The sequence below is a fragment of the Austrofundulus limnaeus genome, unplaced genomic scaffold (genome assembly GCF_001266775.1).
Source record: "Austrofundulus limnaeus strain Quisiro unplaced genomic scaffold, Austrofundulus_limnaeus-1.0 Scaffold166, whole genome shotgun sequence".
Classification (NCBI taxonomy): Eukaryota; Metazoa; Chordata; class Actinopteri; order Cyprinodontiformes; family Rivulidae; genus Austrofundulus; species Austrofundulus limnaeus.
This window is the reverse complement of record NW_013952568.1, coordinates 157,126-168,966: the sequence shown is the minus strand read 5'-3', so window position 1 is coordinate 168,966 and position 11,841 is coordinate 157,126. Positions and strand designations below refer to the sequence as shown.

The window sequence follows — 11,841 nt, the reverse complement described above, 5'->3', positions numbered from 1 at the left end:
GTGGGGTGGGGGGTATTTATATTATTTTGGGTCTCTAAAGAAAAATGTTGTGAAGTCTTAACAACACATTCATCACATTTTTCAAAACAAAAGTTTTGACAACTTACTTTTTTATTTATGAAGTAGTACGTCTTGATAAAAAATAATAGAAGCTTTTCCAAATCTGCTCATGGTGTGTGCGTGTGTGAAACAAGGCAAAAAAATGAGAAAAAAAATTTAAATACTGAGATTTTTGTTTTACAAGGTCACCCAATCAAATCTCCTTAATTCCAGATGTTTTTGTAAATTTTATTCATCCTGTTGGTTCAAAACTAGTTGTTAATGCTGGTCATTAACTGGTGATGGAAAAACCAGATGTGATAACCTCCAGGTCACAGTGAGGACACTTTGGGTCAGAGCTTCGCTGCAAAATCTTTCTAAATAAAACTCTCGGCTGTTCTTTGTTTCTGCTTTATTTAGTCGCTGGCAACAGACTGCAGCTTTTGTCGCTATTTTCAAATAAAAAAACAAGCCTCTCATTATCCTCAGCAGTGGGGATTTTTCCAGAAATTGTCTCACAATAAAAAGAAACGTCCCAGTTGGCAAACTATTGAAAAGCACCATGAGCGTTTGTTGTTGAAGCAACATGTTGTAGCCCTCACTTCAGTAACATTTAAGCAGTAATTAAGTTTTAGAAAAGTACATCATTAGATTTAAACTTATGTTCAGCAGAGCGTTACAAGTGACATGTGAAAATGGCAGCTAAGTCCTAATTATGTAGCATAATCACCTTTTCTGTTTAGATCCTGTTACATAATCATCTGTTTTGTCAAATGTTTGGCTGCCGTTCAGTCCCAAAAATGTTTGTTTAGCATGTTAAGTGAGTTAGCTTGTTATCAGCTGCTAATAATGTTCGTCATATATCCAGCTTCAACTAGACCAGACCTGGTTTGGACACACAAAACCAGTGTTGTATAAAGTACCACAAAGTGATACTTGAGTAAAAGTACAAGTATCTTACCAAAAAATTACTTTGGTAAAAGTTAGTTTCCTTTAGGAGTATTACTTGAGTAAAAGTCTTAAAGGGCCAATATTATGTGTTTCTCAGGCATATATTTAAATACTTTACCATAATAAAGTATATATGTCACCTTTAGCTGTTATTAAAATGCTGTTTTTATGTTTAAATAGAAAATAAACTTATCTTCTCATCACTTCCTCTTCTAAACGCCTTGAAATTGCCCTCTGTCTCTTTAAGAACCTCCWCCTGCTTCTGTCCCATCCTGTGGGGGCTCGCGCGTGCGGGCGTGGTTTGTTTCGTGCATGCGCTATGATGCAGTTTACTTGGCATCTGAAAATACATTTCCTCAAAGGTATTTTGAATCAGAAAAGAGCTTCACTAAGTGAGAAGTAGTGGATCTCAGCAGACAGTAAGTTTCACTTTCTCTTTGCTCTGTTACTGACRAGAGCCTGTAGGAGTCATGGGCGGGGGGTGGGGGGTGGGAAGGTGTGCTTCGTGATGAGGAAGTTCAGCTTAAAGACACGTCCCAGGGGCGTTTCTGGTACCAAAAGACGTTTCTGGTTCCCACCTGTCATTTTGCTCCTCAGCATGGCTGCCTAAAAATGCTGCAGATTTCTCAAACATGCATGAATGAGTCAAAGCAAGGCATGGGCATGTTTTTTATGAGAGAGTATAACATTATAACATGATGTAAGACTCAAAAAAGTTGATTTTACATGATATTGCCCCTTTTAAGTATCTGATACTTTTTGTACTTAAGTATTAAAAGTAAAAGTATTGAATTAAAATGAGCAGTTAGATTTTCTGTAATGACATTTATTAGTAGGTGACCTCCCCCAAAAATGCAGAAATGACTGTCATATTAAAATAATTTTGTTAAATTTAAGATGCGCTAGTTTAGCTGTTTCAGTTTATATACATATATCAAGGCTGCGCAAACGTTTTCCCCAAAATGAAAATCTATCTGAGGGCTGTGSCCAAATGCAATAATATAATTCATAAAATACAAATACTTCTTAAGTACAGTTCTTTTATTTTAATGATTATGTCCTGCTGGAGTGTGACAGGATTTKTTTGTGTACAAACTAATACGGTATCAGAATTTTACACATTTATACTTCTCATTCAACCATAATTAAATTCACTCCATCTAGGAGGAACAATTTATATGGATAGTATTTATTTTTACAATAACAAACTGGAATGAAAACAAGCAAAATGAAATAAAAGTAACAACTTTCTACTTCTTGCCTTTTTTAAAAATGTAAGGAGTAGAAAGTACAGATAATTGTGTGGAAATTGTAAGAAGTAGAAGTAAAAAGTAGGCTGAAAAATAATTACTCAAGTAAATACAGATACCCAAAAATTCTACTTAAGTACAGTAACAAAGTATTTGTACTTAGTTACTTTACAACTCTGCCCAAAACCCTACATAGTTGGAGAGTTTATTGCAAATGTGAGTTCAAATGAGGTTCCTTCAGAAGTGATTTTATACATGTCAGGTCAAAACTGTTTTTTTAATCTGTGGTAGATTCATAACCTCAAACATTGTATCACACAGCAGCACACAAGGGTGTAGAAACTTTCACAAGGAGGAGGATGTGGGTCCTTCTGTTGTTTGGAGTGTGGTTTCCTGGTGAGAGAAGGAGCTGTAAAAGAGCTCAGATGAAGGAGAGGGGAAATACTGGTTTCTAGTCTTTCTTTAGCTTCCGCTTTCCTCCTGACTCCTTGTGCCACATGCTCCCTCCTTGTTGTTTTTTTTAAACGTACATCCACCATCACAATCTCTCAATCTCAGTCAGGAACTGAGTTCAGGAAATGTCTACATCCCCTTATGACTCCACATGCCACCTTCTCTGATCCTGAGCAGTATTTTCTGGCCTGGCCTCTCTTTGGACCTCTCTGCTGTGGAAGTATTTAACTTGCATCAGTTCGGTTTGAACATCACCATTGTTTTGTTTCTCTCCTGCAGGTTCCAACTCAGGCATGATGCTGGTTCTGGATAACCTGGTGAAGGATGACAGCTCTGGACCTTTATGTATTCAACCTCCAGCAGAATCTTTGACCTCCGAGCCCAACCTGGTCTCGTCTTATCGTCAACGGTCAGACTCCACAGCTTCGGACCGCAGCGGGTCCTCTGTGTGCTCTGTGTCCAATCTGGACTCTGTGGCGTCAGAGAAGAGTCTCGGTCCAAACTTCCGATCCCGGCTGGACTCTGGAGCCTCAGACAGGAGCCAGAGTTCCTCCCAGCGGGGTCGTCTGGACTCTGCTKCATCAGAGAAAAGCAGCGGCTCGTTGTCTTATGCCAGGCAGAGAACGGGCTCAGATTCATGTCAGGTCAGGCCTCGTCTCGGGTCCGGGACTCTCGACGGCATCGGTTTGTTGTCATGGAAACGAACAGACTCAATGACCTCTGACCACAGTGCGACTACATCGTCTGAGGACAAGAGTCCAGTGGAYGAGGTTGAGGGAACCACGAGTGGTTCAGCTTGCAGCACGGATTCAGAGACTGAAAGAAGCCAATGTCCAGCCAGCATTCAGACTCAGTCTGAACAAGACCTCATTCCTGACCAAGAGGAGCCAGATGGGRCAGTTTTCTCTCGAAGAAATGCTGTGAAAGGCCTCCTGAATGGCAACACCAAGAGGGGGAAGGACTTCCAGAGTCAAAAGGTGAAGTATTCAACACTAGGACAGAAAGATACAGGATGTTAGCTTTGAGAATATACTGTGCAGAAAAATAACATAATAAATACAAAACAAAATGTTTTAAAAGTATAAAGTGTGACTTCAGAAAACCTCTAGGTGTCACACTAGAGTATCAAAATTTGGCATGATGACCCAAAACAGAGGTGAAGCTCAACGTGTGGCTCTAAAATATAGTTTTTATTAGAGGTATGACAGTTTATCAGCTGATATTTGCCACTTTTATAAATAATCAGATATTGTCCATAACTGAGCAAATTTAGCTGATTAACTAAGATGATGCAGCAGACTGCTCACTGCTGCCCTTATTATTTTGAGCAAAATGTTCTTTTTGTTTTCTTAAGTGATTATATTTAAGTTAAGCAAGTATGTTTTATTAACATTGTCCAAAAAAGAGAGAAAAAAAAAGGTTTTCAAATAAAACATCTACTGCCTTGATTTCTAAAGCTCATCAACCATAGAAAAACAAATACTGGTTTACCTCTAATCTTTACTAAATCTTTAAAATTTGGTCAAAGCAGAACTACATGAACTTGAGCTTTATCCCTCTTTTTGTCAAACGTTTTTTAATCAGTGAGGTTCATCTTTCAGTTTAAGGGAAAATATTTTTGTGGCTACTGCTGCTTTTAAATCAAATAGATTATGAACAGGAAAAAAAAGCCTTGATGTTCTGGTATAAACATTAATACAATATTATATTATTAAAGAGCAAGTAGTAGTTCTCTGCTGAAAAACAGGCATGTTATTGAGTAGTGAAATATAGTCATCATTTAATGAATGTATTATTGACATATTTTATTTAGTAAAAACTGTTCATTTTTAAATCTATGCTGAGGTTTAATTGTTTTAATTAATGGTCCGTGTGTAACTCAGAGCTGTCTGAGACAGATGATTAGCAGAAAAAAATCTGCATTTATCATACTTAAACCAGCAAAGTGAGGTGCTGAAGTTCATTTCCACAGTCAAGTGCACTCGTCTCCAAATCTCTTTTTATTATGTTCTCGACTAAAGAGTCCAAGACTTCATTCTTTGGTGACACTCCGGTCCCCTCGTCGCTCCGTTACACAAACAAAGTGTCCACCTGAGTGTCTCTGTTTCACCTCAGCCTCACCTGGTGTCAGGACCAGATTAGTTCTCTGCATCCACCAGCTCTGAGAACACAGAGCATCTGTTTCTGTGCTGACTGGTAGCTGTTGAGGAACATTTCCCATCATGGGGGGGCGCACGTAGTCATGACGCCATTGTGTCGCTTCTCTAAATGTGTTTATCTAAGGCCTGCCCCGGACTTCTTTTATTGTTCTCTGCAGTGAAGGCTGAAGCTGAGACTCCTGAGAGTAATGTAAACACTCTGGGGTCCACGGGTGCCAAGACAAGAAAGGAGACCCACACAAAACACAGAGGTTGCATAATAAAAACACCACCAGTTTGTGCTGAAACAGGATTGAGTTTGATTGTGAGCATGTAGTGGCCACCTAAAGCCGCATAAATGTGCTGCAAGCATAGCAGACGTGTGGCTGTCAGTCCGTGTTGACCTTTCTTCCACTCTTCTTCCCATGCTAATTGTTCTGTCATGCTTCTGTTTGTCTTCTCTCGATTTTTAGATAACAGTTAACGGCAATCTGTCACTCACTCACAGCAAAGCCATGGATCCAGGTAAGGATTATCATCCACACCTGCTCAAAATAAAATCAATCAACATACGAACTGATAATGCTCTAGCTGGAAGCTTTCTTTTGTGTCTGTTGTCTCATAAAAGATGAATTTCCTTTTGTCACGATGACAACTCCATAAATATCTTCTCACCATTTTCTGTGAACTGGCACATCAATAACAAAAATGAACAAACAAAAAAGTGAAATAAGTTGGAGGCTAGAAAAAGTAGCTAAATAAGGATGATATTTATTGAAGCCTGTGAAGTGTGTGATGATGTGAGCAAAAGGCTCAAACTGTTTAGAGTAATAATGGCATCAACCTGTGTCTCCTTCAGTTTTTCAGTGTTTGTCTCTGATTTTCAATTTATCTCCTTTCAGCTCCTGAAAAGAAAGATGTTATCTCAGAACAGTTCAGCCGCACTAACTCTGTCCGTGATCGAATGCGCAAGTTCACAGAAGCCAGCCAAAGCCCAAACATCCCGGCTTTGAAGAAAACCCCTCTGAGGAATGGGATCACCTCCGTCAGCGGCAGCCARACAAACGTCTCCAGAGCTGCAGAACTGTTTACACACCCACCAGCATCCCTTAACACGTCTGGAGACCCGCCAGCGAGGCCACGTGTGGGCTCATTGTCCAGCACTCCAGCTGCATCCCACAGTCAGGATGCACCTAACCCAGGAGGAGTGGCCAACAAGGCTCTGYCGTGGGCCGGCCAATCACAGAGCCCTGTGGGCGGGACAGGGCTTCCAGCTGAAAAAGATGTGCCGGCCTCCAGTGAGGCAAAGGAAGAGAGAACCCCAGGGAGAGCAGCTGGAAAAACAGTCCCTGAGGGAGAGGAAGACCCCGACATGAAGACTTTCCTCACCATTGAGATCAAAGATGGCCGCACCACCACCAACGCCGCCTCGTCCACACCGAGAGGCAACATGGTACCCATCACCAACATGACCCCACACMTCACCACTCTGGGGCAAAGGCCAGGTAGGTGCATCAGCCTTAGAGCAGACTAACAACAAACTTTAAATACTTAAAGTGTTTCTGATTGTAAACTCTTAGTTTAGTGGCTGAATGTCTTTTCTCTTCCAAATCATTGGAATCTCAGTTACTGTAAGGCTGGATCATCATGAAGTCGTGATTCATAACAGCTACACAATCAGCCACGTTGACTTRTGCAAATACATGTCAGAGCTGAATAATAAATGGCACGTTGGCACTGAGGGGGGTTTGTCACTGAGTGGACTTGTTGCTCAGCTCGGAGKGGGGTGAGGTCACGGGTCAACAGCAGAGAACATATTTCAGACAACAGAAGAAACAACTGACCATCTGAGTCCAAACTGAATGGTTTTATTGTTTGAATGAACCAGCCCAAACAGTCCAGCGCTTTTGTATATTATGTTCTTTATTTATTGTCTTCCCCCTTTTATCTCAAACAAAACCCAGTGAGAGCTATAATTCATCTGCATCTGTATTTGGATAAGAAAAGTGTTTCTCATAAACCATCCTGTTCAGTCACTTTGCCTGATTAAAGATGAGAGCTGCAGTTTGACACATTACCTTCTTCAGTTTGTGCCCATGTCCCAGTTTATGGTCAAAAAACTAGTTAAATGTGTCTAAATACTTTAAATTTAATATTTTAAGTGTTCAGTACCTTTACAGGCTATTTATCTTTATTTCTTACAATTTTTGCTTAAAGGGGACCTATTATGCAAAATTCACTTTTTAAAGGTTTTTTTACACAACTTTGGGTATGTACTTCTTAAAAAATCAGTCCTAGGACCAAAAAAAGGCACCCAGGGGCATATTTACTGTAAGTAAATGTATTTTTTGTGCATTAACGACAAGTTTTATACTTCCATCATTTTGTGATGTCACAAGCCGTATGACAACCCACCGTAACCTGCGTTCAGCCCCTTACCTAGCAACCCCCGGGTGAGACTCCACCTCGTCAATATAAAAAGCCGTCACCATGTTGTTGTGTAATGTGCAACTCAGTTCACAACAAGCCTCCAATGGGGCAATGGGTAGAGTGTTGCACCAGAGAGTGGGAGACCAGGGTTCGAGACCGGCATGGATACTATTTAATTATTTATTTTCGTTCGTTATGAACACATTTTCTCATGTACCTCTATTGTTTAGCTTATTAAAGCCTTGTTAAAGCCTATTTGTTTGAGTTTCTGAGGTATTTTGACCRCTGCTGCTCCCTGCTCTGGTAACAGCATGCAGAGTGAGCGCAGAGCAGAGGAGGGAGAGAAAAAAAAGGAAGCTGCGACCACGACTCTGCCTCTGGGTCTTTCATATGGTTGTACAACGGAGCTTCTGCTATTATTAGCCATGCTAACGTAAACGCTGGCTTTGGAGGGCGGAGTTAATGTCAACAGATTTTTGGAGGGCGTTACCAACAGAGCTCATTAACATAAACAGCTCTTCTGAACGGAGGTCAGAGCAGGCAGAACTAGAAAATGGGAAATTTTATTATCTGAGAATTATTTTGTGCATTAAATTGAATGAACATGGTCTGGATAGCCCACAGACATACCATAAACATTTCTAGGACCCATAATTGGTCTCCTTTTAAGAAAGGTGATTAATACTAATAATAATACAATAWCAATATTTTTTGTTATTCTCAATAACTGTGGAATATTTTTTAAATTTGTCTTTTAATTATATAAGTTAATTAGAAAACAGAAATGTCATCTRCAACTATAGTGAAAAAAGCAATACATGCAATGTGTTCCTCAAAATGTTTCCACCTCAGCAAAAGAAAAATGAGCAAACAGTCTTTTTGTTTTTAATATGTAAATTTGCCAAGCTTGTAATTAAGCAATATAAGTATTTGAGGCAGTTACTCTAAAAATTATAAAATAACAAAATGTAGTCCTGTTAAGTACTTTACTGGTATTAATGTTTATAAATGTGACTAAATGTGTAAAACAATGACTCCTAGACCCACAGAAAGTGTTCAACCAGAACAGATTAGATGGCCGTACTTTCTTTAGGAGTTTAGAAACAATTATACCTGCATACACAAAATGCATTCATTACATGAATCAAGCACCACTGAAGAACAACAATCACAGATGCAGTTTGACCACTTCAGATTTAAAAGCTGCAGTTTCAGTTCTAAAAAACAAAATACAGATCAGATTGTTTAAAACGTAAAGCCAAACCTGATTAAGTCCAGCCTCTTCACCTCGTACAGTTAATCTCTGGGATTTTCTTCATGACCTTGTTTTCAGCCCAATTTGCTTTAATGGTTCTGGGCTCCTTTTTTGGGCATCTGCTTGTCTTGTTCAGAGTAAAATTTGTTTATTATGYATCAGGTTTTCTGACACCACCCCCCAACCCTTTCACGAAAAAAAAAAAACACCATAAAGGCTTTTAAATGTGCACTGTGTCATGCTGAGGTGCATCACTTCTGTGTTTTATGGTCGAACTTGAGTTCGTTTGTTTGGATGAAGGCAGTAAAATGCAAAATTCTTGGAGTCCAATAAAATGAGTTGTTTATCTTTAAAGATGTGTCATCTATATTTCCTCACTTGTGTTGCATCACTAATAAAATGTGTGTTGTGAACACTGACAGGTTTTTTTTTCAGCTGACTCATTCCTCCCAGCATAAAGCAAGATGATGCAAATGCGCACATATTTACATGCACCAGAATAGTTATTTCCCTGTTTGCAATATTTCAAGTTGTGTTTGTTTCATGTCCATTTTCACTGCRTGTGTTTCAGAGTTGACACTCGGCCTTAGAGCATCGCCGTTCAAGATCTCCTCATCTAGCTTCTCCTCTGGACCCTCCATCAAGGTAGAGTCTTTATTTCAAAATATTTCTGTGAACAGGTCCCTGAAGCTTCGCAGAAACCTGGCAGCATGTCCCAAGCGTTTGAGACAAATCAGATTCCGCTCACTCTCAATTTAAGATCGGGACTTTGTTTCCCAATAAACTGAGTTGAATTCCACTAAGGTTTCTGCTGCATCTCAACAATCACCTATAAAGGGCTTAAAAGCAAGCAAGCCAGGACAGTGTGGGGAAAAGGAGGAAGAGGAGGGAAGAACAGTGTTTATCAAACACAGAGAGGGTAGCCAGTCACATCTGTCCTTGTAGGGTATGCTAAGCAGACAGAGAGAAGAAGGGAGGTGTTCTGGGTATTCTTGGGTTTTCTCTCTACACTGATTTATTTCTGGGAGTTGTTTTTCTAAATCACACCTATCTGTCTTTACCCAGAGTAATTACTACACCATTGTGCTGATACAAATCCTTCATCGCCTGAGCTTTTCTTGGAGGGCAAAGAGACTCCGMTTTGTGCAATTTGCTGTGTGTTGAGAAAATTAGCAGAAAACACAAGCAAATCCCCTCTTATCTCACTTTGACCTCTATGGTTAAAAAAAATCTCCCATTTGTCTCATTCTTTAAACATTTTGCCCCTCCATGAAAGGAAGTGGGCTCGTGAAAGGGGAGTAGGGGATTGAGAGAGTGAGGAAGCATGAAGCAATGTCCTGTTTACTCTTTAAATGATTGTGTATTCAGACCGTAATCTGGTTATGGGATTAAGAAGTTGGTTAATAAGGGAGGACTCTACCCTGCAGCTCTGTGAGAAGCATTACAAGACTGCATGGTGGATTTAAAGGTTTTGAATGAGACAGTCTCCATTACTGCGGTACTTTTGAGACACAAGCACTAGAACACAAAGCCATTTTTATTGTCAAATGCACTGAGCAGGATTATGTTTAGTTTAAGCTAAACGCAGTGTCAAGAGGTTATAGGTAAATTTAAATATGATGTTTCATTGTAAAACAAAGCAAAACCACCGTCACAGCTCAGACTTTATTCTGCTGCATGCATCAGTTTCAAATCATCTGATACAAATGAATCATTCTTTGATCCCAGTGTCATTTAAATTTGACAGATCATAAAAACAGCTGCATCATAATTGTGATAAATCACAAATGCCACTTTATTTTTGTCTCTTAGGCAGGCTGTTAAATGCACTTCATCTATTAGATTTTCTTGTTCGCTGGAGCCTAAATGACTCTGCTAATGGGATTATATTTCAGCAATCAGATGGTTAGCATCAACACTGAAGGTTTAAACAAGGCCACTTGATCCCATAGATCCAGATCTTACTTGTTTTTTAGCTTTCCCTGGTTTAGTGAAAGCTGATGTTCAGGGAGCAGGAGAGGTTTTTTTAAACTCTTTGTATATTTTATTTCAGCAGCTGTGCAGATATCTTAAGCAGTGTAACATGAGTTTGACCAAACTCTTCCTGCTTGGTGGTGTTGATTGTTTATCAGCCAGCACGGTTCCTGTCAAACTCTGATCCGTTTGGGTGGTCCTGGACTTCTCCTTGGTGGTCTAACTTCATCGCTCACATCTTCCTTCATTAACTTATTAGTTTATTTGTTTTTTTAATCCCAATTAAACATGTTTATGCTGATGGTACTGGTTTGCAGGGGATTGTCTTTTTAAATCAAAGTTAACAGAAACAAAGTGGTTTCTTGTTAAATGTAATAAAGGTCAAATTGAATTATGGACAAGATTTTTTCAAAGGTCCATTTAGTCTTTAGTGGAGTCTAAGATTACATCCAAGCTGCATGAACTGGACACACATCTAAYCGCAGTTTGTGACTGTCCCACAGATTGACAAAGACCTCATTGTGTACATGCTGCTGATCTATGACATGGTTAGTTATGTAACCAGTTGATATGTGTCCCAGAGAAATTGTAATATCTGATGTCTGGGCTTGTTCTTCTAACTGATATTATGTAATTTTTTTTGAATGGCCTGGATTATACATGTGGGGAACATTTATATTGTCGTATCTCTCTGAGACTCTCCTCTAYAACAATCATAAGTACATTTTACATTCATGCAGAAAGTTGCCTGTACCACAAAGTCTTTTTATTTCTTTTTACTKCATTGGCAGATTGTTCTCTGTGTTGTGCAGGGTAAGGTTAGAGCAGTGTCCTCCTTTGGGAATGACCCATTTTCCTTGTTTCCACACTCTGCACTTTCCTTTGGGACTGTGTTTTTTCCAGGGAGCTATTTTCCCAACCTGTTAAGGTCAGAGACAACTTGCTGCCCTTTAAAATGTTCTCCTCTGAGCCTTAGTCATGTTGATTTAAAATGATTGATGTGTTGTCTTCATGTATTTCTGAGGAATATAAATATTAGTTATATTAGTCAGTTTCTAAAACACAGTCTAATCCTCTGTTTGCACGTTTAATGCATTCATTATTTATACATGAATCAAAGATTTATCTTTGCCACTTGCTTTCTCTGCACGAGGGGCACCAGGATTAGAAATCTGAAGTATGCTTTTTAAAGAAGTACTTGAACATCAAACAGGATTATGTGCATACACAGGCTTCTGTCAGCGCTCCTAATTTAATACAGCAGCTCTTGAACTTTCCTTCTGAGCAGCAGTTGGACTTCTGCCAAATTGCCAATAAGTTTAAATCAAAAGTTTGTAAAAGTCCTGGTGTC

General features: G+C 39.4%; 1 protein-coding gene across 5 annotated transcripts in view; it reads left to right on the top strand.

Annotated features, from left to right (window-relative positions):
- Positions 1-11,841, top strand: part of smtnb (smoothelin b) — a 49,806-nt gene that overhangs the window by 26,757 nt on the left and 11,208 nt on the right. For all 5 annotated transcript variants that reach the window (XM_014017326.1, XM_014017324.1, XM_014017327.1 and 2 more), the window contains 4 exons: positions 2,973-3,670; positions 5,305-5,356; positions 5,734-6,336; positions 9,088-9,161. In XM_014017326.1, coding sequence (XP_013872780.1) covers positions 2,973-3,670; positions 5,305-5,356; positions 5,734-6,336; positions 9,088-9,161 — 1,427 coding nt within the window. The remainder of the gene's footprint in view (positions 1-2,972; positions 3,671-5,304; positions 5,357-5,733; positions 6,337-9,087; positions 9,162-11,841) is intronic.